The sequence below is a fragment of the Panulirus ornatus genome, chromosome 8 (assembly GCF_036320965.1).
Source record: "Panulirus ornatus isolate Po-2019 chromosome 8, ASM3632096v1, whole genome shotgun sequence".
Classification (NCBI taxonomy): Eukaryota; Metazoa; Arthropoda; class Malacostraca; order Decapoda; family Palinuridae; genus Panulirus; species Panulirus ornatus.
The window spans coordinates 5,428,216-5,453,414 of NC_092231.1; the positions used below are offsets into that span (position 1 = coordinate 5,428,216).

The window sequence follows — 25,199 nt, forward strand, 5'->3', positions numbered from 1 at the left end:
CTAAGCTTGGTAACTTAATGCTACAGTAACGTAAGAACAATCCGGGCAAAATGTCGTATTACATAAGGCCAATGCAACATGGATGACTATTCGGCACTCACTATGACTTAGATGTAAAGTACGAATTCCGATTCAATGGCCTTTGCTTTGATGATTGCCATTAACTACTGCAACACATACTTTGCATGGCCGGCCATCTTTTGAAACTGCGTATGATCATGTCGATCTGTATCATTCAAAGTAACATACGATAGGCTAAGTAATATTTCTGACAAGACAGAATCAAAACAACGATTAGTCAACAGGATATGCACGAACATTATATGCTGCAAATGTATGATCTGTGATGAATGCTGAACGTAAAAAAAAAAACATTCGGCCCTGGGAAAAGTTAGAAAGGTAGAAAATAATGAACGGAAGAATTAAGAAAAGTAGAAAAAAATGGGTTGTCCACCTCGCGTTGATATGTTTACCCAAAATTAAGCTACACTGTGCAAGATATACAATGCAAAGTCTCAGTACAACCACAACGACATAAGGGAGAATATTTTTCCTTGATTTTTTGCATCATATGCAAGATCCATATTCACCTTTAAGATGGATTTATCATTATACAACCTAACTGGGGTTACGCTATCACACACAACAGACGACCAACTAATTATTTCCTGACTCCTAACCTATGATTGATTCCTACGTATTTGACTAAACCTTAATCGGTTCAAGCTGCTGTATTCATTTCTTTTTCACCCCCTCAATTTCCCTTCTTTCAAGCCCCGCTCCTTTCTCTTTTTCTTCACGATAGGAAATACAGATGCTGAAATTTACGCCACTGGTAAACATTCGATATTTGGTAACCACAGTTTCTTCCAAGTATCTCAATTTACTTCTATAAATGATCGATCCAGAACTTTATCTTAGCATTAAGTCATCATTATAAAACACTATCAATTAGAACCATATCTAAGACATGTTTCAGGCTCTTTAGCACTGGAGTCTGTTTACCTTTCCTAAAGCTAGACGAGCGGGGAAACTCAGTATGGCGCACCTGATGCACGGAGAAAGCTAAACCCAGCCAATTAAAATTTGATGGACGATGTGATGCTCCCAGCAGATGAGAGGTCACACACACACACACACACACACATGCAACAACGCCTAATCAAAAAAAAAAAATAAAAATCTCCCTACAATAACTACAGAAAGACAATAATCCGTTAACTTACAGAAAGCCTAGCCCGGAAAAATCTAGTCATATACAGAAAGCCTAGCCCGGAAAAATCTAGTCATATACAGAAAGCCTAGCCCGGAAAAAAACTCGTCACACTCAGAAAGCCTAGCTTGGCTGTATAGCGTTGTTGTTGACCATTTCACATAGCCTAGTCAGCGGCGGGTCCTAGCGGCGAACACATTACTAAGTATGGGGTTGTGCGGGTGAGGGCCAAGGTTAACGGCGTCCCATCACCAGCCACTTCTGGACAAGCACTGCATGGCATGTGCCCAATTATTTCTCATCCCATTTAATCCACATTTTTATCACTATTTCCTGCTGCCATCCTTCCTCTTACCTTCTCCTATCCCTTCCTCGTCTCTGTCTCTTGGCATTTCTCTACCTTATGGCGATGGAAATTGCAACGAGAGAATCAGGCACGAAGTGTGTCACTCAGTTAGTGGTAGTCAGCCACATGGAAACACAATCCTTAGCAGAATCAAGTGCCCGTGTCCATCATCAATCGAAAAACACTTTTTCGTTTTCTTTTTTTTTTCTTAGCACGACTGCCGGATGAATTGGTTAATAATATTCCTGGACTACTTGGTTAATAGTGAAGGCCAGTACGCCGACAACCACGTAACCACGTTTGCTGGAAATATGGGGTATAATACGAAGGCCAATATTGCCGACAATGTTTATCCCAAATACTGCCTTTTCTTAACGTAAATTCATAAAGAAATTTTACTCCTTCCATTCAAGGGTAACTGGTATCTCTTGTCGTATGCTCGAAAAAAAAAATAAAGTTCGTTAGGATAAGTTAGATTAGAGCATTTGTCTGAAAAAAATAAAATAGGAAAGTCCCCTTTTTTTTAACAAACAGCACCACGACTGTAATGTAAAGTAATAGATCAATTACTTGGTAGATAACGTTTGAATATGCGAGATCACGAAGTTATATTGACCACGTGTCGTCCTTTACTGTTCCAAACTTATAAATGATTCAGTTTTACCGATACGTTGTCCTGAGGGGACTCTCGCAGTGGTCAGGGATCCTACAACCACCCACCCCGTGGGGCGTCATCTGAGTGGAATGCGAAAGGAATAAATGACAACTGTACGAGGACTGAAGTTTTAAAATGGGATATTACCCAAGTCTATGGTGGACAAAACGGAGAAGAGTCAGGACCTATATGATGAGTAGGTTGAGCGAAGAGTGCGATGTCTACTGCAAAGATGATGTAGATGGTCGTGCAACAGGTGTGGCACTACTTATTGAAGGGCGAGCGGTCTGGAAGGACCCGATTGCAATTGTGTCGGATGCAAGATTAATAGTTTACAAGCGAGAGCGGTCAAGAATGACCCATGATTGTTACATGTGTCCAATAAAATGATAAATGATAGGGAAGATGTTGAGAATGCCTTTTGGAGATAACTTGTACAAGCAATAGAGGATATATATTCAGGGGAGAGTTGTGTGTGGCAGAAGACTTGAATGTACGAATGGCGTACAGTGGGGGAGGGAGAGATTGGTGGGTATGGGGTCCCGGGTGCAAATGACATTGGTGACAGAATACGAGGGTTGTGTGCATCAGCAGGCATGCGTGTTGCAAATACGTACTTTACATATAAATACCTTCATAAATACATAGTGCAAAGACACAAAGATGACAGGGTCGATTAAGTCGCGTTTTATTTGTTTACGGTAAGAATGAACAAGTGGGGTTGTGCAGGACATGCGGGCAAGGAAAAGGCTGGTATATTGTCTATTAAATCATATAGAAGTAATATGTGGGTTAGTAGTTTTTCGCTGATGACATCGGACTAGAAATGAGATTCGAAATTCATAATAACCCTGGAGGATTCTTTCATTCCTTGCAAATGAAGAATACTGACCAGCATTTAAAAAAATGTATATAATAGCCATAAAGGATTCTTTTCGTCCATGCTAACTGAATGACCCGAATAGCATTCTTTTTTCCCCCAGTAAGCCAGTCCCAACCACATCAAACACTTGTTGAGGTGTGAAAACCTCCTTCCTCAACCATGCTCCTCACATACTCAGCACCAAGTCTTTTCAAATCACGTGCACGTTAAACTGTGACACTTTTCTTTTTTATATCTCAAACTACTCCTTACCTACACCATGAGTGTCCTGTCCTCTCTCGCCTGCTTCACCCTTCAAGTCTAATAGTAATGGTGACTTGGAGTTCGCCTTGATAATCGTAATCATGGGCACGTTCCTCTGATTGTGGTCTTCATTCCAAACATTCAGGTGTCCCATCTTGTCCATCACAAGCCTCCTTCCTCCCTCACACTAGGCTAGCAGATTAGAAAGTGCCAAACAAATAATTAGATGTTTTTCTTTTCTACATAATAGCCACACACTAAACTTATAGCCGCGAGAATCTCACTAGAATCAAATCTTAGAAGCATTAATTTCACATCTTATGTACTACACTCATGGCCTGTACTCACCCGAATACCGTCGACATTCCTGGAGCCAGGAAACTGCACTGGAAAAGACGGTAATGACCTGTTGAAGCCATCTTTATCACTGTGCGAGCTGTGTATGTGTGTGTGGTGTCGTAATGGAGTGATTATAGGGTCTCAAGCCACGTTGTGGAGGTGAGGGGAATATCTTGGTTTGATTCTGTCTTGGATAATCGTGTTGTAAGGAAGAAGGTCACACGTGGAGGAAGGCCGGATGGACGAACTCACTTTGGGTTCATGATTTCAAAACAAGAGTGATACCGTATGTAAAATCGTATCACGTCTATAAGAATTACGGTTTTTGAATTGTTTCTTTATCAAATGAAACCAGTGATATTACTCAGTCTAATAAAACTTAATACAGCTGTTGTGGCATAGTAAGTTTATTCTGAAACCGGCGATCATTTCTTCATAAATATAAACCTATAATTGACAATAGTAAATAACCGATATCAATTCAGTGAAGAGAATTGTTGAAATATTTTTTCATTTTACAGAGAAACTTTTGTCGATATAATTATACATGAGTAATGTTCTACGAGGGTATTGAAATTGACACTATTTCAATGGGCACTAGTTAAAAAAAAATTGTGCTCACAAATATCCATTCATTTTTCCTGCCGAGGGTTATAATGATTTTAAATACAAATAAATCTCTTATCAAACCACTTTCCATGACTCAATTCACATGACTGCACATCCAAAATACCAGACATGTACCACCATCATCAGACACATTCAGTAAGCCTTCAATATGCTCACTGCCTGTTACCACTTCCCCATTTGCCTCCTTCACTGATGCTCCCATTTGTTCTCTTGTTTTACTCACTGTTAACTTTCTTATAAAAACATTTTCTTATTCTCCCTCAAGTTTGCTGATACTTGTTCATCCCAGGGATTACCAGACTCTGCCTGTTTGAAGTTACACTGCAAGTGAGAAAATCACTTTGGGCAAGCCTGTATCTTTGACATTTAATAATACAAAGAACTTTATTCTTCAAAAGAATCCATCTGTCCCTGCAACTGATAGTGCATGAGTCCTTGGGTAAGGGGTCTTGGTGTAATACCAGAAACATCTCTGAAAGAAGTCATGGGGTAAGAGACAATAATGATAACACAAAGAACAATACAAGGCATGCAAAGGATAGAGCAAATTAGAGCAATGTGGTTTACAAGGAATGACATATTGTCAGTGGGCTAAGACACACGAAGCAATCAAGGGACTACGGAGTCTGATTCTGGGTGAATAAGGGGCTCTGCTTTCTGTGCATTATATATGATAGCACGAGAGTGGCTGTGAGTGAATAGAGCCATGTCTTCATCTGTTCCTGGCCTGTGATATATTATAACTTTCCAAAAGAAGGAACAGGGAAAAGAGCTAAGTTACGATTTTTCCTGCAAGTCTCAATCGTCTGCTCTTGATGTTACCTTACTAATCTAAGAAACAGCAAACACACGTAAAAGACAGAAAAGATTTACATATATCAAAGTTCTAAATAGGAATACTCATATTTCATTAAAACATGGGAAACAAAGCTCATTTTTATTCATATGTTGACAAAGTCTTTAAAATGCAACAAGTATAAAATATAACATACATGAGTAGGCAACAGTATGAAAATGAGGCATAATGGTACAGTAGGAATGATGAGAACACACATTCAAGACATAACACACATTTTCTCCACCAAATGTTTGTTTCTGATGGTACAAAACACTACCTAAACATCTGCTAAAGTGTATTTAATGATTTTCTACTTTGAAATACTGTGAACTGCACTCATTACCAAGACAATTTTGAGCAGTTATGGATCATTTTGATCAGTGCATATTGGCCAGTAATGTGCTTAAAAGTAATTACATTTATTGTTCACAGCAAAACTTATGACAACTTAAAATTTTACAAAAAATGATCAATTTGCAATAACTAATTTTGGGTTTGTGTTTACACACTCTGAAATACAGTAATTCAACAAGCATTTACACCGTAGACCTGACTGTAAAATCTTATGAATAATATCTAATCCAGATTTCACTCAAACAATTGCAGGTAACCCCCTAACCAAATCTTCTAGTATAGTATATGAATAGTAAGCACCTGAAAGGGTTAAGCTTTGGAGGGATAATATATGCATCTCTCATGGATAAGAAATCAATCACCACAAATACCTCCATTATTAGGTACTTGGTCAATATGTGGCTGCCATATTAATGTTCCAGTAAATGTGGTTTAACAAGAATTACATTTTTAACTGTGTATAGAATGCATTACAGTGTTGTAACACTGCATTTTTCAGCAGAATTCAAATGAGACTTTCAAGCTTATTTTTGTTTTAAACACTTTTCTTATATCACAAGTGAAATATAATATCATTTGGAGTATGAACTAGCATTATGTTCATATTAAGCTCATATAAGGCAGATCAAATTGCAAAAAAACCATCCAAATTTCATTTGGCATCACAAAACCAACATAAAACCTTTTACATGCCCACAAATATATTCTTAAGAAACCTTTTCACATCAAGAATTCTTGAAGATGCTTATTGATTACACAATAAAGAGAATGCAATACTGTGTGAAAAAATCAACTGATTTTCAAGGTTTTGAGAAAAAAATCACTTACAAAAAAAAGATTCTTAACCTAGCCGAATAAACAAGGCTTAACAAATGGAAAACAGTTTTTATCTTTCTCTTTAAATTTTCAAATCATAAGCACAAAAGAACTTTTTGATCATGTCTAGACCATAATTCAAAATTGAATTTTGACTGTTACATAGAGACTAGCAAAATTTAATCATCCGCATATTACACTGCACTATATACAAATACTTCTTATTCCAGATATGATAAACACACAGTTGCTCTCCAACAGCTTTTTGGTCCCAGATGTAGGCAACAATGAGACATGGCATCTCTCCATCTCTTTGTTAACCTCTCATGAGCTGTTTCCTACATTTGAAGCAGGCTGATGCTTGCAGAATTCTGTCTAAATACTTCAGTGAGTGCACATTCCTAAACACCACACTGTTACAGACCTAGCAGCAATGTCTATTTCCTTATCAAGTTTTGCTATCACTGTAGCTAACGCTAAGCGCACACAAGTTATCACAGAAGTCACACACTTTCCTTCTCTTTGCACTACATGTGCTACTGTATCTACCTCATCTGCCTGTTCTCTAAGTTTGTTTTCTGCTTGTTATGTTACTTATTCTGGCTAAATTATTACATTATTCTCATGTAATCTGCACAGTTCCTTCAACTGTACCAATAATAGTTAAGAATAACTTCTAATCTTTTCCCCAAGTATATCACTCTGTTGCATGCAGATACATTTCTTATATAGTGCAGAATTTTGACAGTTATAAATTTCCTATAAGGTAAATATTTTATCAATTACTGTTTCTCTTCTGAAAACCATAATTCAAAATATTCATGCATGAAGTAAATGAAGTGTTTAAGGAAATTCCCATTGTGCTACCTGCTTTGAAAGTAGGAAACAACTTCTTTCAAGATGTTTTACTTATGCTTTAACAATAATGTTAAAAAGGGAGGTAATGGATCTAGTTATTCATAAGCTAACATCTAAAAAATAATTCAAAAGATGAATGAAAGCTGAAATCTACACTGCTGGTGTACAATACAAAATCTTGTTGTTTACAAAAATCTGAGCAAATACTTCCTTGATTACATCCTCAGCAAATTCAGATATAGCAAAAGAGTAAACTTTTAAACTCAGCTTTACATTATTAATGTAATGTAGGTTTACGTCATCAAACCATCATTTAGGACTGATTGATATCTCTTGACTACTCTTACAGCAACTATTGCTCATATGGAACCTAAATAACGACATAAAAAGATCTAATAAAACAAAATCTAAGCTGAAGGTCTCCAATATCAATAATTCTTACTCTTATTACAACAAAGACAAATCCCCCTTCACTCTCAAAATTCTTTTAAATTTGTTTGAAGATGTTTGTGACTGGCACAGTTTCAATATAAGCAATCTTTCCTAAATCACCTCAGGCAATGGATCAACTGTTCTTTGGCTATATGAATGTTATTCAGTTGCAATCTTCAATGAACCAGTATAATTGTTAAATCAAGTGGATTACTTTACATATATTTTAAGAATGAGTATGACGAAAGCATTTCATCTGCTAGCTAAAGGAAATTCTAAGTGCTCTATTTACTTTTCTGTTAAAATTTGAATCAGTAATCTAGTCAAGAAAAACTGGAAGACAAGAACAAGAATTACATTAATCTAAATCAAAAACTGACAGAAAAGCAGCACTGTTTAAAGCCTCCTCTCTATCCATTGTTAAAGAATAATTTTTGCACTACTGAATATAATCTGCACAAGACATGAACTATACATTCAAAAATTACAAAATGGACTCGAATTAATTTAGGCATGTATAGAAAATAATCATGGGAAAAATTACTCAAGGTATATCAAGATGAGCAATTGGCATAGGAGCAAACAAATGTCTTCATGAAAGGCAGTAGGATGGAAGATATGCATTTATGGACTTTAGCAAAGCTGAAGAAAAATCACATCCCAAAAATTATGCTGTAGTTTACTGAATTTTATATAAAGCAAATAAATCATTGAATGTAAACATAAAATGGCAAACCTTCATTTTGTAAGCTGTTTGAAACTGATCAACTAATTAGGCTACAGTATGCAAAAGACTGGTAATCCTTGATTGTCCATGGAAGCACTGCTTACAGTGGTGGATTCTTTTCTGATAGTGCTGGTTCTTTTTAGAGCATACTGATATGGATGTCTGGACTACATTTCCAAACTGGATTTATCCCTTGGAGATTACCATTTTTCATTCTCTCACCTTTAATTATTTCAATCCATTTATTCTGAACTATTTCTATTTCATGCAAAATTTCTCTTTTGTTCGTTAGCAAGGGTTTGAAATTTCTCAAAGTAATACCGAAATCAACTTGCATAATACTTCAGCAAGTGTTTTAAACACTAATGCTGCATCTTTGGCACAAAGGATAAGTAAAAAGTCAACTGCTAAAATTCTTCATACTCTGAATGTCAGCCTACTCAATATGTGGGAAAACGGTATACAAAAAACCCAAATTCCTGTCTTCTGTGCTGCTCTTTCAATTACATTTCAGTGAAACGAATTATGCCATCATTCAAGTATTATCATAAGCATTATTACCTGTATTTAAATAAATATTTCTCAAATATATCTTCAACCATTCTTTAAATCTTACAAAAGACATAAAACCAATCAACTTGATATGAATCAGTAGTGCAAAGAAAATTACACTGTATCTCTAGTACAAAAAAATATAATTTTGACTTAAAAACAAACATAAGGAGAAGCAGGAGGTCTAAACTCTGCTATGAAATTACATTTAGTACTGTACTACACTAGAACAGCCCACATTATATTACAGAAGAAATTCTGTAGAGCTCTTCCTAACTATACTATCTGATGATAGGTGTAGGTATAAGTATTTGAATGCCTTGACATAACTATGATTTCCACCCTAGTAGATTTTTCTCATCTATATACACCCTAAAACAGATTTTAATCTTTGCTGGAGTTCATTACTGTAAACTATATACAAACACAGAGATTTTTTTCAATATTTTGCAGTCTTGTAATTCTGGTTGGGTATTTACCTAATAATTACAGTATCATCTCGACAACATCTTTTGAGGTACAGTAAGTAAAATTATGAAGAAATAGAGCAGGAAGCATAGACTGAAACATTTTACTGCAGTAAGGGTAAATAAATTCTCACTACTGCTGGATTTCTTTCTATATCCAAAAGAAAAAAATAATAAGCTGGGTTTAGTAGCATCTTCATATATATTTACACAAAAGCATAAGCATAGGGCTTAGTTACTACAACCATCTTATCATGCATTTCAACAAAGCAAATTACTTCCTCTGGTACAACAACAGGGCACTTGAGAACAATTAAATCAAATGAACCAGAGAAAACACTTTATATTCACTTCCCATTCTCTGTTACCAAACACAGTATGAGCCCATGCAGAAATTGAAATCATTATGATTCCCCCATCGCAGTACACAACTTCAAAGAGAACAAAACACTATACTAGTTACATCTAACATAAATTTTTAAGGGTTACAGAAAAACTGAGGAGTAGACTTCTCTTCATTCAAAGAATGAAATAATGAGCAACAAGATTTGAATTATGTGCTGGTACTTTCATTCGAAGAGAAAAAGTATTAAACCTGTATTGATACACTGAAACCTTATAGGAATTGTTTGAAAGAAACTGCTTGCAATCATAGGTTACCAGGAAGATTAAGATTACTTATCAAATTCATTGCTTTGATAATATGAGCACATCAGAAATATTCCAGTAAAGCTTCCTTTAATAACACAAAAGACAACACACAAGTAATTGGTACATGGGTTCCAATGTTAAAATATGTCTTTAAGAAAAAAAATGTTTCCCACAAAATAAGGTAGCAGAGGAACAAACAAATAATGGCTTCACTTGCTCAATTCTGTTCTTTAGTTTTCATGTTCAATTCACTGAAACCAGAGCCCCTCATCCACAGCCAAGTCCCACAGACCTTCCTCTGATTTCCCCTGACCACTTCATATGCCCTAATTGTCTACTGACAATATGTTGCCACCTGTATACATCTCTCCAATTTGCTCTACCCTTAGAATGCCCCACACCCTCCAGCAAATTCAGACCCGTCATTCAAAGCATCTTTCACCCTATCCTTCAACCTCCTCATTTCCCTCCTTCTTTTTGTTTCCTTCACTTCCAAAATGTATATGCTCTTCATCATCCTTTCCTATCTCAACCTCTCCATATGTCCAAACCGTACAAGCACACCTTCTTCAGCTCTCTCATACATACACTTCTTACTACCACCCATCTTTTACCATATCATTCCTATTCATGAACATATTTTCCTCAAACATTTCATTTTCAACACAAACACACACTCACATATCATTATGAGTGAATATTCACCATCAGTGAGGCTGCATTATTAACAGTGGACAAAAGAGTATACAGTCACATCAAAAAACTTCTTGCTTCAAAGGAGTCCATCCAGTCCCTGTCCCTGCCGGCAGTGTAGCCTTGGACCTGCAGCAGCATCCTTGATGGGAGGTCTTGGGAAGACCTTTTAGTCTAAAGGAATCCTAGAGTTATCAGTGATGGGTGACTTGAATGCAAAAGTGGGAAATGTTCCAGTTGAGTGTATAATTGAGAGTCAGAGGGCAAGGCGAACAGAAGCAGTAAAAGCTTGTGAAGTTGTGTGCAAAAAAGGACTGGTGACAGGGAATAACTGGTTTAAAAGGAGGAACATACATAGGTACATATGGGTGAGCATAAAAGACAGTATGCTTTCATTATTGGACTACATACTAATTGACAAACATTAAAAAGTTAGACACTTGGATGTGAATATGCTGAGAAGGGCAGCTGGTGAGATGTCTAACCATCACCTGGTGGAGGCATAGTGAAAATTTTTGGAGGTTTTGGAAAAAGAGGAAATGACATGGGTGAGAAGAGGGTGGCGAAAGTGAGGTTAGTAAAAGAAATTTGTGTGAAAAAATACCTTAAGAAACTTAGTGTAGAAAGGCAAGAGGTAAGTACAAATGAAGTTAAGGTATAGGATAAGGAATGGGGAATACTTACGGAAGCAGTGCTGGCATATATAATATAAGTGACAGGCATGCGGAAGGTTGGAGGTGAGACAGGTTGGTGAGTGGAGGGATGACAAAGTGAATCCGCCAGTGAAAGAAAAAAGAAAGATGTATGGGTGGTACTTACAGGAATGTAGTACAAGAGATAGGCAGACGCACAAGAGAAAGCAGAAGGTTGTGAGCAATAGTTGATGTACACGAGTATCAGCTAACTTCAGGGATGTTAAAAAATGTTTTGGAGGGAAGTTAATACTGCAAGAAAGGCATGAGAACAAATGGAAGCATTGGTGAAGGGGACAAATGGGGAAGTGATAATAGGCAGTGATGAACTGAAGAAAAGATGGAGTGAGTTTTTTGAAGGATTAATGAATGTGTTTGATGGCAGGGTGGCAGATAGTGGATATCTGTGTTAAGGAGATATACTAAGTGAGAGAGTTGAGGCAAGTAGTTTGGTGAAAAGAGGTGATGAAAGCCTTGCATGAGATGAAATGTGGCAAGTCAGCTGGAGTGGATGGTACCACAGCTGAATGGTTAGTTGCAATTTTCAGTGAATGTATAGGTAATGGTGAGGTACCTGGGAATTTGCAGAATGTACAAATAGTGCCACTGTATAGAGGGAAGGGTCCTTGTACAGAGGTTTGAACCTATGTGCTAAGTTGTATGAAAGAGTGGTGATTAAAAGGGTGGCGATGGCATGTACAGAGCAGCAGATTGGGGAGGAACAATGTGCATGTACAGAGCAGCACATTGGGGGGGGGGGAACAATGTGCATGTACAGAGCGGCAGATTGGGGAGGAATAATGTGAATGTACAGAGCAGCAGATTGAGGAAGAACAATGTGCATGAACAGAGCACCAGGTGGAGGAGGAACAATGTGGCTTCAGGAATGGTAAATGATGTGCGGATCAGGTGTCTGCTTGAAGATTGTGTGTGAGAAATACTTAAGAGAAACAAATGGATTTATATGCATCATTTATGGATCTGGAGAAAACATATGATAGGGATGAACTTGCTCTTTACATCTACTTTCAACTTTCTCCTTTCAAACACTCTCCCAAACTTGCTCTTATTTACATCTACTCTCAACTTTCTCCTTTCATACTCTCTCCCAAACTCAGACACCAACTCCTGCAGTTTTTCAAACAACACCTGACTCCCCTCCCAGGCCCCTCCTCCTGCCTCTCTCTCTTTCAAATATACTTGCACTGACCAAAAACTATTACATACATATCACTGTATGTTTGGCAGCGTGGTGCAGTCTTAACTGGTAAGATGACATGATCGGCTGCCTTATGTACCCTGCTTTACTGAGGGTGGAGGAATGTAACTCTTGCTTGCTTTCCCTGTTCTCTATGATATTCATGTTATTTGTGTTCTTGGTGATATTTTTCTTATACTAATGACTAAACATGGATCCTAAAAGCTGTCCCAGGAAGAAAAGCTCTATGTTCTTGCATGGGAGTGAGAAAATGTATGTACAAGAGATTTCAAGACATATTGGCAAGGCCAACATCACCATCTAGACACCTTTTTTTCTTACTTTGAAAGTTATCCCTCCCAAAAAGCTAGATCTGGTTGACCGAGAATGAGCAGTAAGGCAACTAGTAACCTGATGAAACATGAAGTGTTACAGACCTTCCTGGTCTCTCTTGGTTGACCAGTCAGTTTTTTGGACATGACATTAGAAGGGAGAAAAAGTCTCTGGTTGATGAATTTAGACCTGCCAATGCATCTACAAAATTTTGCTTGTAGACATACTTTCTTACTTTCAAGCAAGAATACAGGCTTTTTCTTCCTGGGAAAACTTCTTTCGATACATGGATAGTTATTGGTAGAGGAAAAATATCATCCAGAACAGAATTTAAGAAAAAATCAAAACACACAAAGACAGGGAGCAAAAGATTCATCCCTTCACTCTGAATACTACAGGGTAATTGGGGCAGCAAATCATATCATGTGACTTTTAATACTAAACCATACTGCCAGACATACAATATCCCCACCATAAGAAAGTTAAGGCTTTGTTCGAAAAAAGGCTTATCTTATTTCTCACAGAAACTGTATTTACGTAACTACCATTATCAATATTCAAACCAGGATCCCTTTCACAATGGGTTACTGGGTCTATAACTCCAGGATCCATCAACCAGTGGCTCTTGCATCTCCAAGGCTTCTTTACTTTCAGTAGCAAGGATAGGATGATCTCAAGAGAGAAATTTTTTGACAAGAGAGATCACAGTCTTGTAAAAGAATTTCTCATTTCAAAAGGGTTCACATTTCTCTATTACCAAAGGTAGCATAGTCTTGGGCAACAGAAACCTTTAAAAAGGTCCAGGGAAACACTAGAACTCTTTCACAGAAATGAGTCCTAGGGTGTCTCAAGAAATAATAAATAATATACATATACACACACACACACACACACACACACACACATACATTTCACAGAGAAAGAGGCTGGTTATCCCATCCTATATTATCACTTAAAAGCAGGAACAAAAGGAGTCAAGCAAGAATTTTGCTTCAGTGGCTCAGTTTCTGGTATGACCTCACTAATATGGGAAAAGGCAAACTGGAAGAGTACCTCTATTTGATACACTGGGATAAGGGGGAAAGAATGCTACCCAAATGTACCCTGTATGTCAATGAAGGTGACTATGAAGGACTGGAAATCATCACTTTCTTTATTGGCACTTTCCAACAGTAGGACCAGGAGCCAAACGAAAAATTTTCATAAAACCCCTGCTGTCTGTTCCTGAAACTTCCTTATTAAAGTAGGAAAAGGTGAGCAGGTATAAAAAAAAATACTTATCTAACTGTTCACACAACTACTGTGATGTATAAAAAGTATCATGACCAATATCATATTAACTTCAGCCATCTGTACATTCTATCTGTAACAACAAGCTTGAGTATTTGGCATCTGATATGGGTTAACATGCCTCATTACTTTATGGCTTTTAGTATTTCCTATTCAAAAGCAGCATGCGTCAAAAATTTTAACTTCAATCAACACATGAGTACATTACTTGGATTAAATACTTATTACATCAAGTATGTTAGGATATATAACAATTACTATTTGAGATAATTGACACAAGACATGGTTCACAAAACCTTTAAAATAAGGTGTGCTGAATACATTCATGACCATCAAATTTACTATATGTGGAAAGTCCAAGGAAATAATATGTGTTAATAAAGAGATAAGATGCATTGAGTATTTAGTTATCACAGATCTATACGATGATATTAATGTATGAATAGACAAAATTATTTGCATCTAGGGTCATCCTCACAACTTTCAAAACTTTAAAGCACCAAAAATAACGACAATTCCTAAGGTCTGAAGTTTACCTAATGAGCTAAAACATGTGTCAGCGGGCATTTTATAAACATATGAGGTTTACAAGTCACACTATAAACTATATCTTATATATATCAGATCTATGTCTGAGAGGTAAACAGGTAATAATTGATTAGCACATAACCTGCATCCTTCAAGGCAGAAAATATAAAACCTGACCTGGACACGTAACTGAAAAAATCAATTACAATCATATATGTTACCTTAAATATATAGCCAATATTCAGTCTGTTTAAAATCTCTAATTTCGTTTTTTTGGGAGATATTTTTCAAATGTTTTGAAATCTATTTCTCTGCATGAAGGTAGGTAATTCCTGAAAATGTAATAAGTTATCCCTTGAAAAGTGAATCTAATGCCAATTCCAGCCATTACTGCCCTAATCCACCCAGCTTGTAATATTTTCTTTTCCTAGTATGATTCAAGATGCATTTCACAATGGAGTGATAGAAGTATTCATTTGATCAGAAAAGTCATATAATGAGGTTAATGGATTAGTTTCTCTTTGAAGCATTTCTAAAGCCTGTGAATCTACATGATTCATTCAACTCATTCTTGAATCTAAAATATAATCAAATGAGCTGCATTCATGAATTTACATGAGCTAGATCCAAACAGGCCTAATCCTGCTGATCTAGGCATTCTTTTTTAATAAACCCCATCAAACATGGCCAAAGTATGCTGGTGATCAACTAGTCTGAGACCTTGCACACAAAATATGCTCTATGAAATTTAGTTCAATAGGTGGTAGTGGGTATGCAGCCAATGAGTAGGAAGGTATATTACCAGTACCACCCACATGGGTATCAGGAGGGTTAATAATGGTTGTGTAGTGAGCCAGCACTTCAGTGTTTGTCAAATTGCACTCCTCTGACCCTGGTTGCAGTCTATTCTTTCTACCTCACCCACATGTGGACTACTGGCATTCTGTCCACAAACATACAATCTCTCCTTTTCTTACATAACACTTGACATCACTTAACTCACACAGTTCATTCTTCAAAACTCTAGATTTTCCTGTGCTGAGCACTATGCGCTAGCCCTGCCTTTTGGCAAAATGGTAGGAGCAATAGATAGAAGTAGTATGTAGGAACATTTAGGCTTGAGCATCAGGCAGAAGTAGGGGGTAAGAGCATTACACAAAAGAAGAGACCACATCTTGCATCAAATCTAGCTAAAATTATGGGACATTTACTATTAACAATGTGTAAACTCAAAGTTCACTGAAGGACAAAAGTAGTTGTGTATGCTAAACATGATCACCATATTTCCCTATTTGTAAATAAATATCAGCTAAAATTTTTTTGGCTGGTCTTAATTTTGTCATGATTCTTGAGTGTGTGCTCTCATCTGATCTTTTGTTTAATAATCATAATAATCTATTTCTGTTCTATCTATCTGTCTGTATCTCTGATGCCCAATTCGTTTGGGAACTCCCATCAAAGGGTGGCCATGGCAAAAGAGTCTCCACTTATCTCCATCCTTACATGCCTCCCTCATATCCATCATTCCATGCATTCTTCCCTCATGTCTTTCCCTCCAGTACTCTTCCAATCTATTTGAGATACGTTTCTAATTCATGAAATTCGGATACAATGAACCTAAAACCTTATAAAGGGTAACAGGAATACTCATAAAACCTGCCAGACAGGCTTATATAAATTGCATAATAAATATTAATTCTGCAAATCTTCTTGAATTAGTTCTAAAGTTTTCTTTGCTTCTCAAGAAAATTCCAAAAATAATCCTGATTTGGTTATATCATCCTTGTTTTAACATCAAAGATGAGTGTTCTATATTCATGGTTTCCATGCTTTATGTTTCTCACTGATTTTTTCTTTTACAATTAACTGCTTCTCCTGCTTTAGCAAGGTAGCATCGGTACAGATATCAGGTATATTTCCCCATTTTGTCCATGATAATTGATATGGGTAGAGTGACTAGTTAGGGCAGAGTTACTTTCGAACTTAAAGAGTATCCATTCAGGTTCCATGGACTTTTGAAATTCTGAAAAACTCTGACTGCCCCTTGTTCTCTTGTGATGTACCTTATGTGATCTATGGACACATATTCTGGTGGAAATTTTCCACTATCATACTTCAGGGGAAACTTACATCTAAAGAAAAGTCCCTAAAAATCAATACATGGTATTATCCAGTCTTTGCTTGTAATATTTTGCATGACCATCTCGGCAAATTATGTCTGTCAAATAGACCTACTGATTATCTAAAGAAACATTTCAAAAATTATGTTCCTGTTCATCAAGTACTCAGACATGATTACATGTGCTGGAAATGTCTCTTAATAAATGATGGCTTCTCACCTAACTCAGATGCTTCGTTGCATTCAGCAAATTTGACCAAATGTTCATCTAGCACAAATCCTAGCGTGGCTACTGTATTATGATATGAGTATCCCAGGTTTTCTATACACATGAATTTTTTTGTCAATGATGATGGCTGGTTAGAGTTTACTTCTTCACAAGCTGTACATAAGATACTTTTGTTTCTTTTAACCTTTATGGATGTTCCAGATCCGACTTTTCACTTGTCAGCTACCTTGACGAAAACTCTTGGCTCGTGACAAAAAATGTAATGATTATGATCATGGGAGTAATGGATCTTTTCTCATCTAGATTTCATAAAGTATTAAGGCAACATAAAGCAATGAATAAACCTCTTCTATAGAAATACTTATAACTCATTTACTCCCATGATAAACATACTTGATAAACATACACGTTGAGATCTTCCCATCCAAAAACTATGTTCTCACCAATCATGCTACATTCCATCAAGAATCCTAAATGAGTGAAACCTTCAAAATGTGACAGCATTTCCAAGGATTGATTCCCATGGTTAAAACTTTTAGGGGATATTGCAGGGCAGTCATGCATCATTAACCAATCAAGGTACTTGGATATCTTACCCACATAGTACCTGGTAGACCTATGGTCCCAATGCTAGGTCAAACTTTTGAAAACGCATATGCAACTGCAGCATCCAGGCCTTATTCTCCACTTCAGGATGACTTTTTATTTCACAGAATGAGTCAATGCAAAAAACAAGCCGAGCTCTATGATTATCATTCATGTTCCATATTAGACAGTTCTAAGTCATAAGATTCTCACTAAAAGAATAGAAACCTAATTTTCTTATTTGATGTTATGGCCCTACCATACACTTAATGCATTCAAACTCCAGCCAAATAATTTCTTATTCAAAAAAAAAATCTTTTCTCTGGATTATGAGCACCATTCCCATGAGGTCTTCTCATATACATCTCTCTTTTGAAAATGTGGACAAGGTGACATGAGATGTTTTTCCATGCCCAAGGGGTTGGTAAGGGCTGTAACTCTCAGAAAGATAGTAACGGTGCTTTTCAAGTGACACGCAGATAATGATTATCATCCCCCTCCTAATTCTAGCCAAAAGAAGTGTGGTCCATGCTAACCTCTGGGTGTTCCCTAGGAGCATTCTTAGGAGAAACCATCCCCTCAGTGCAGAGAAAAGTTTAACTTGCTTTACAATTCTTTTTTTCGTATAGCACACGCATTATAAGTCAATGTACATCTTAGTAAATCTTTGTGACCATGACATGTTCACAGAATTTTAAACAATGCAGTTTTCTTAACATCCACTCATTCTTTCACCAACTATAATATATATTTGCATAATTACATATCCTAAGTTGAAAGGACAACAAACTCCCAGATAATGAATGCGAGTCCATTTGGTTAACAAAAGCTGACAACAAATAAACCAATTTAGCACATACAATCAAACTGCATTCTTAAAAAGTCCTTTTGAGACACTGGGTTACAGCTGAAGGTAACACCAAAACTGGCATACTTGCTGAGATTCCTCTCATCTTTGTCTTTTTTCATCAGGTTGTTCTCTAGTTTTTAGACTGAAAAAATAAAAGTTACGATCCATAATGATTTATAATTTGGTGAATACCTTCCTAAACAGGAAATATATATGTTGGAGACAAGATATTCTAATAGCTTCATTAAATGCTCACCAAAAAAATTATAATAATGTATCAAAATCCTTCTTTCAAAAACTTAAAATCTCACTAAATATTTGAAACCCTAAAACTTTCAGACCAAAAAATTCCTGTTTAAATACCTTATCTTTTTCAAACCAACTACAACTTCCCACAACTATATTTGTTTATTCCACTATCTGTAATACAATGAAATTATATTTTGGCTCGAGAATTTTCCCAATTACTAACAGTTCCTAATGAAACAATGAAACAGTCTCATTTCATATTATGAAAAATTTTTTGAATTGAATAATAAAACATGTAAACCACACCAACCAATCGCTTCACTCATTAATCTAGGAAAAATTTATCACAGAGAAATCATTTGTGACCATGAAACCTATTCTAATACTTAAGTTTTCATAAGCTTTAGTTTCTTCAACTGTCTGCAAAAATCACTCGTTTATTTTTGCACATGTAACTGATAATGAAATGACACTTTGATTAGTACTCTAATTATAAATTTTCATAAATCAGCTTCATAAAATTACAACAATCACATAAATAACTATTATTTCTGATATCAATAGACTCTACAATATATAACCTAAATTTCCTTGTCTTCAAGTTAAACTTTATAAGCCTTATGAAGATTTAGCATTCCTCATCAGTATACACCATGGAACATCATTTGGGATCTCCAGTGATTAACTTAATCAAATTTCATCTACATATTTAATGGAGTTCCTCATGTAATGAAGGTACCACATTTTCACGTAAGTCACAAGAGCAGCTCCACTACCTTACTAACACATGTAAATATGAAAGAATAGTGTATGGATGGATGAGACTAATTACAAGTGAGTATGATATAAGGTGTTTTAAAATATTCTTTAAAAACTATGATCTCAAAATTAAGAGATTCTTGATCATATAAAATCTAATATCCACATTTTGAAGTTATGCATATGATAATTTCAATCTAAAAATCTTTGCTTCATTTCATCTGAAACATAAAAACTTATTCATAAAAATTACTAAAGTTGACTTATAAAAACATGAAATTTTTGAATTTCATATGCAAATAAAATACATCCTGTAACACCATAGACAGATTTGTAAAAAAAAAAAAAAAACATAAAGTCAGCCAAAATCATACAGTGCTGGGAGCAACAGCATCCATGTGTGCCTGTAGGATGTGTGTAAATGTGCGCTTGTGGGCGGAAGTTCGGACGGATGCAATGGCCCGGAATAAAGCATCTGCACAGAGGTCATCTGGCAAACGTGTAAGGAACTGTGCAGCAGTGGCAGTGCACTCTTGGTTGGTAAGCACAGTCTCGTACAGTTTTAAAATTCCTGAAATACAGAAAAGATGGTCAAAAGACTAACCTAATGGTAACCTCTCTGACCTTTGTCTACTAAATAACTGACAATTCTCAATATAAGAATACCCTGTAGATTATTATGAAATCTCTCCAGTAAAATAAATCAGTCTAACCATTTATATATATATATATATGGGGTTTTCAAGTCTGAGAGGTTTCTAAACTTGATGAAGAAAACCCCTCCTAAATTCAATTTCTTTTTTCAGTGTATCTATCCATATAAAAGAGACATGCAAGAATCTGTTTCCTCCACAATTCAATACCCACTTAATGAAGCCTATGATAATGATCATAATGTCTAATTTGTATGAATACCTTGACAAGTTGGATGAATGCGTCATGATCATACTTGTAACCTTTGTAAAAATGCCTATTTACTCTCAGCCCCTTCCATTAGATTTGTTGTTTATAGCCACAGTCCACATAATTTTCACATGGAAGCCCATGAGGAACTAAATCTCAAAGTAGATGAAGTAAGACGTGTTAGCCATTATATTAAGCATTATGATAAGTTTAAACCCTATAAACTTAGGTATGATAAGTTCTGTAACTTTACCAGGCAACATAATGCTGTCACAGCTAAATAATGCATAGATCGTGTGGAAATGATAAAATGCATTCAAGTAGTGGCTCTGCTCTGCAAATGATACGTCACCTGAACATTGTATTTTTGAGTACCTTAAATTCTATGATTTCAGGCCTCAGGGTCTAAGGTATTATGATCCATGTGACCATTGCTTTGATAAGAAGGCTTTTGAGAATATTCTCCTAGTAAGTAATATCCTATGTCACAAAAATAACACTCTGTGTCTTGTAGGTTAAGAGATAAAGGTGGGTATTGAGACTACACAGGTTTAAGAGCATCATATTAGGAAGGGAATGTGTGGATCACGTGTTTGTTTTAAAAAATGTGCATGAGAATGCTTAGAGAAAGAGATGGATTGGTATCTGGCACTTTTGAATTTGGAGATAGCATATGAGAGGGTTGATAGAGATGCCTTGTGGAAGGTATGACAGGGTTGATAGAGATGCCTTGTGAGAGGTCTTAAGAATATATAGTAATGGAAGAAAGCTGCTGCAAGCAATGAAATTTTTTTATCAAAGATGTGAGCCATGTGTATAAGTAGGAACAGAGGAGGGGGAATGATTTCAAGTGAAAGTTGGTCTGAGGCAAGGGTGTCTGATGTCACCATGGAAGTTTAATTTGTTTATGGATGGGAAAGTGAGAGAGGTAAATGCAACAGTCTTGCAAAGAGGGGCGAGTATGCTGTCTGTAGTGGATGAGGGAGCCTGAGGAGTTAGTCAGTTGTTATTTGCTGCTGACACAGCACTGGTGACGGACTCAAGACGGTTGTTGCAGAAATTGATGACTGAGTCTGGAAGAGTGTGAGAAAGAAGAAAGTTGAGTGTAAATGTGAATATAAGGAAGGTTATTAGGTTGAGTAAGGTAGAGGGAAAGGTTAGATTGGGTATAAGTTTGAATGGAGAGAAACTGGAAGAAGTGAAATGTTTTAAATATCTGGGAAAGGACATGGCAGCAAATGGAATTATGGAAGTGGAAGTGAATCATAGGGTGAGTGAAGGGGTTAAGGTTCTGGGAGCATTGAGAATGTATGGAATGGGAGGTCTTTGTCTGAGAGAGGAAAACATTTGGCAGGAGGAATGAGTAGGTAGATGTAGTAGGTTGGAACATAAGGTAGGAACATTAGGTAGACACATTAAGTGGAAGTAGTCAGTAGGAACATTAGGTAGGGGCCTCTGGAAACTGCCCTAGAGCTGCCTTCTGCCAATGGCCTTTTAAGGGTGAGGTACCAAAGACTAAGCAGCAGCAGTAAAGTTCACTAGTTGTGGAGACTTTTGCTGTGGCCACCCCTCTGTGGGAGTTCCTAGGGGGAATGGGCATCACCCATTGAATTTGTAACATACTTGACTGTATACATACAGATGATCCCTGACTTACAATGGTTTGACTAATGATTTTTCAACTTTATGATGGTGAACATTCAACTCTTTATTATAAAATAAGCATTATGTTGGATGATTTTGTCTAACTGAAGGTTAATGTAAGTGTTCTGAGAATGTTTAAGGTTAAGCTATGATGTTCGGTAGATTAGATGTATAGTATTAAATGTATTTTCAACATAATATTTTCAGTTTACGATGAATTTATTGGAATGTAACCCTATTGTAGGTTGAGGAGCATCTGTATTATGAATGTTACAAATTTTATGTTTAAATGTACTCTGACTCCCTTTTGTAACATTACCAATACCAGTATCATCACTCCCCTTTTCTGAAGGGATAAGGATCATTTGGGCCTTTAGGCCCCTCCAAGTACCTACATGTATCCATGTTTTCCTCCACTTTCCCACTATTCTATGTTCCTTTCATCAAACTCTTTATATTAATCAAACCATCACCGAGACATTCTGTCTATGCACCCTTAAACGAATAAAACCTTCATCATATATAAACAGGATATGGTACCTGGATGGAAGCTCAACTGAGGAGCTAATTCTAATAATATACACCATGGTTTATCTCTGATAATCATATCAAAGCACATTTTAACTTCACACAAACAACAAAAAGAATGAATGATGAAAAATATTATGGTAAAAAACCTGAAGTACAATGAGGAAAATGTGACATATCGAGACAATCTTTAATAAGTGAAGTTCTAGATTTTATCATTAACAATATTCAAGTAAAAAATTGCTGCAATTTCCATAAACAATCTGCCTAAGTCCTTATTCTCCCTGTACAATTCAATTATGTGGTATCTTAAAATCCAACACATAATTCTCAAACCTAAGGTCACTATGTGTGCCAAAATCCATCAAGATGCACCAAGAATAAACAAAAATTTATGATGCAAATATATGAATATATCTAAAATATACAAAAGTTAAAAGATAATTATAATTGCACTGTTCCTACTATATAATTACCCTTTTGGACAACAACTCTTCTTTCAGCTTATTGATGATTTAACTGGAAATATGCATGTAGATTAACTAACCAATGGCAGCTCTTAAGAGAAACTCCTCTCCATCTCTTAAGTAAACATCCCATATTCTGACAGCAGCATCAAGGGGCAATGGACGTGCAAAAACAGTCAACAGCCAATCCAAAACATAGAGGTCTGGGGTAACCTTGATGTTTCGTAAATGGTCAGCAAGATGCGGTAAGTTTGCAGCCAGCAGTTCCTCAAAGGTTTGATAATACGCACACATCTGAAAATTTAATCAATCAATAGAATTAGAAAATAGAGATGACTGACAGCAGATGTGTAGCTCAAGTTTTCTAGCTGCATATTTCTTAGGTGCTATGATCCCCATCTTTTCATATAATGGAATATATCAAAAAATACTAAACTGCAAAAGCAACAACTCACCATTGGCTGATCCACCCTGAAGAAAGCCATATGTGCTGGTCGATTTAGGAGATTTGAAAATGAAATAAAAGCATCTGTTTCATCCATATTAAGAAGTAGCGTTGCTGCCAGAAAAGACATACCCTGGACATAGCCTACATCTGGACGGTAACAGGCATAAGCTCCTAAAATGTTATGAAGAGGATCATGGTATGGTCCACCCTGAAATGATTAGGTTCACACATTACCATGCTTTTGTACAATCATTTTCAATAAAGTTTGATCTCATTATTTTTTTTCATCAGATAAAAATTCTGTCAAAAAGGGGCTGAATTGACATAAAAATCGTAGAACACAAATATGGAAACAAGTAAAAAAAAAACGAATGTGGCGGCTGCAAGGCTATTCGGTTCTTAATTCAGGAAGTAATAGGCACTGAAGAACAAGGGGTCACAGAAAGGGTCAAAATAATTATAAGTAGTACTAAGACAAATAAACAAACCAGATTCAGGCACCAACAAGGATGCATGGATCAGATTTTTATGACAAAAAAATTGGGTGATGAAACACTGGAAAATATGTATCAAGCATCACACATACCAGAAAACAGCTTACTTTATAATTTACTGTAAGAGACTGTGGAATGTATCAAGACTGTATGATAAGGAAAAAAACAGAGGCTTTCTATAATGACAGTAGATTATGTGTATGAATAACAATGAACTGACTAAATAGCTTGAAACTAGTTGTAAAAGGATACAGTGTATATCTATGGTTCTGTATTTACTTATCTATTTATCTACAATTAGCATAGGAACAATTTCAATGAAAGAGTCCTGTTGTTACAGAGGCCCTTTCTAAAGGTTCCCACAGCCCAAGGCTGTGCTACTTCCTGTAGCAAGGAAGTGGAGACTCCTTGGAGTGAGATCTTTGACAAGGCTGCACTCCCAGTGATACAGCCTCAGCAAAGGTGACTCTTATCTTGAGACCTTAAGCATATGGAATGTGGTAACAACTATAGTTCTGTATAGTTCTATCCTATTCTTGTCAGTACTTAATGGTTCCATAACTTTATATTCTAGATTCTGTTAAAACCTTACTATCATTATTACCTTTACCTACCAGTCAATCTGCTTGTCCAACAGTCTTTTAAACATGTATATATGTCAATCCCACTCTGTGAAGATGTCTGTTTACAAATCTGCTGAGATCCATGCTCCCTAACTCTGAAACATGCAAACCATCATATATGTAAATACAGGAAGACTCTTTGAAAAGTTTCCACGAGAGTACTTCAGGAATGTACAAGAAATCTATCGCTAACAGTGAATGAATGTTTAATATATTCTCATAGATATGGACTGTGTAGCCAATCTACACCAAACATAAATCAAATGGTAATTTACAAGTCCTTGTTTTATCTCAGGTGACTTTACCTTCTGGAAGATGCAAAGATGAGGGAATGTGCGTGAAACATCAAGACGAATGAGATCTATTGTTCCCTCCTGGTCACCACAGTCACTTGTTACATCTTCTTGGCTAGCCATGCTTCCACATTCACTTAGACTAACCAATTTCTCCATGGACCTGAATGAACAGAGCAAAAGTAATCATCAGTTTTTTCTTGGAGAAGCATCACTGATCAAAGACCATCTCTATCTATATATTCTATATATCTGATGCCAATTCTCTCC

At 36.3% G+C, this 25,199-nt stretch overlaps 1 protein-coding gene across 1 annotated transcript in view; it reads right to left on the reverse strand.

Annotated features, from left to right (window-relative positions):
* Nucleotides 1-5,232: 5,232 nt before the first annotated feature.
* The window catches only part of LOC139749768 (uncharacterized), a 114,530-nt gene continuing 94,563 nt past the window's right edge, over nucleotides 5,233-25,199 (reverse strand). The window contains exons 6-9 of the mRNA XM_071663994.1: nucleotides 24,942-25,092; nucleotides 23,527-23,727; nucleotides 23,152-23,365; nucleotides 5,233-20,100 (exon numbers count right to left, since the gene is read on the reverse strand). Coding sequence (XP_071520095.1) covers nucleotides 19,898-20,100; nucleotides 23,152-23,365; nucleotides 23,527-23,727; nucleotides 24,942-25,092 — 769 coding nt within the window. The 3' untranslated portion in view covers nucleotides 5,233-19,897. The remainder of the gene's footprint in view (nucleotides 20,101-23,151; nucleotides 23,366-23,526; nucleotides 23,728-24,941; nucleotides 25,093-25,199) is intronic.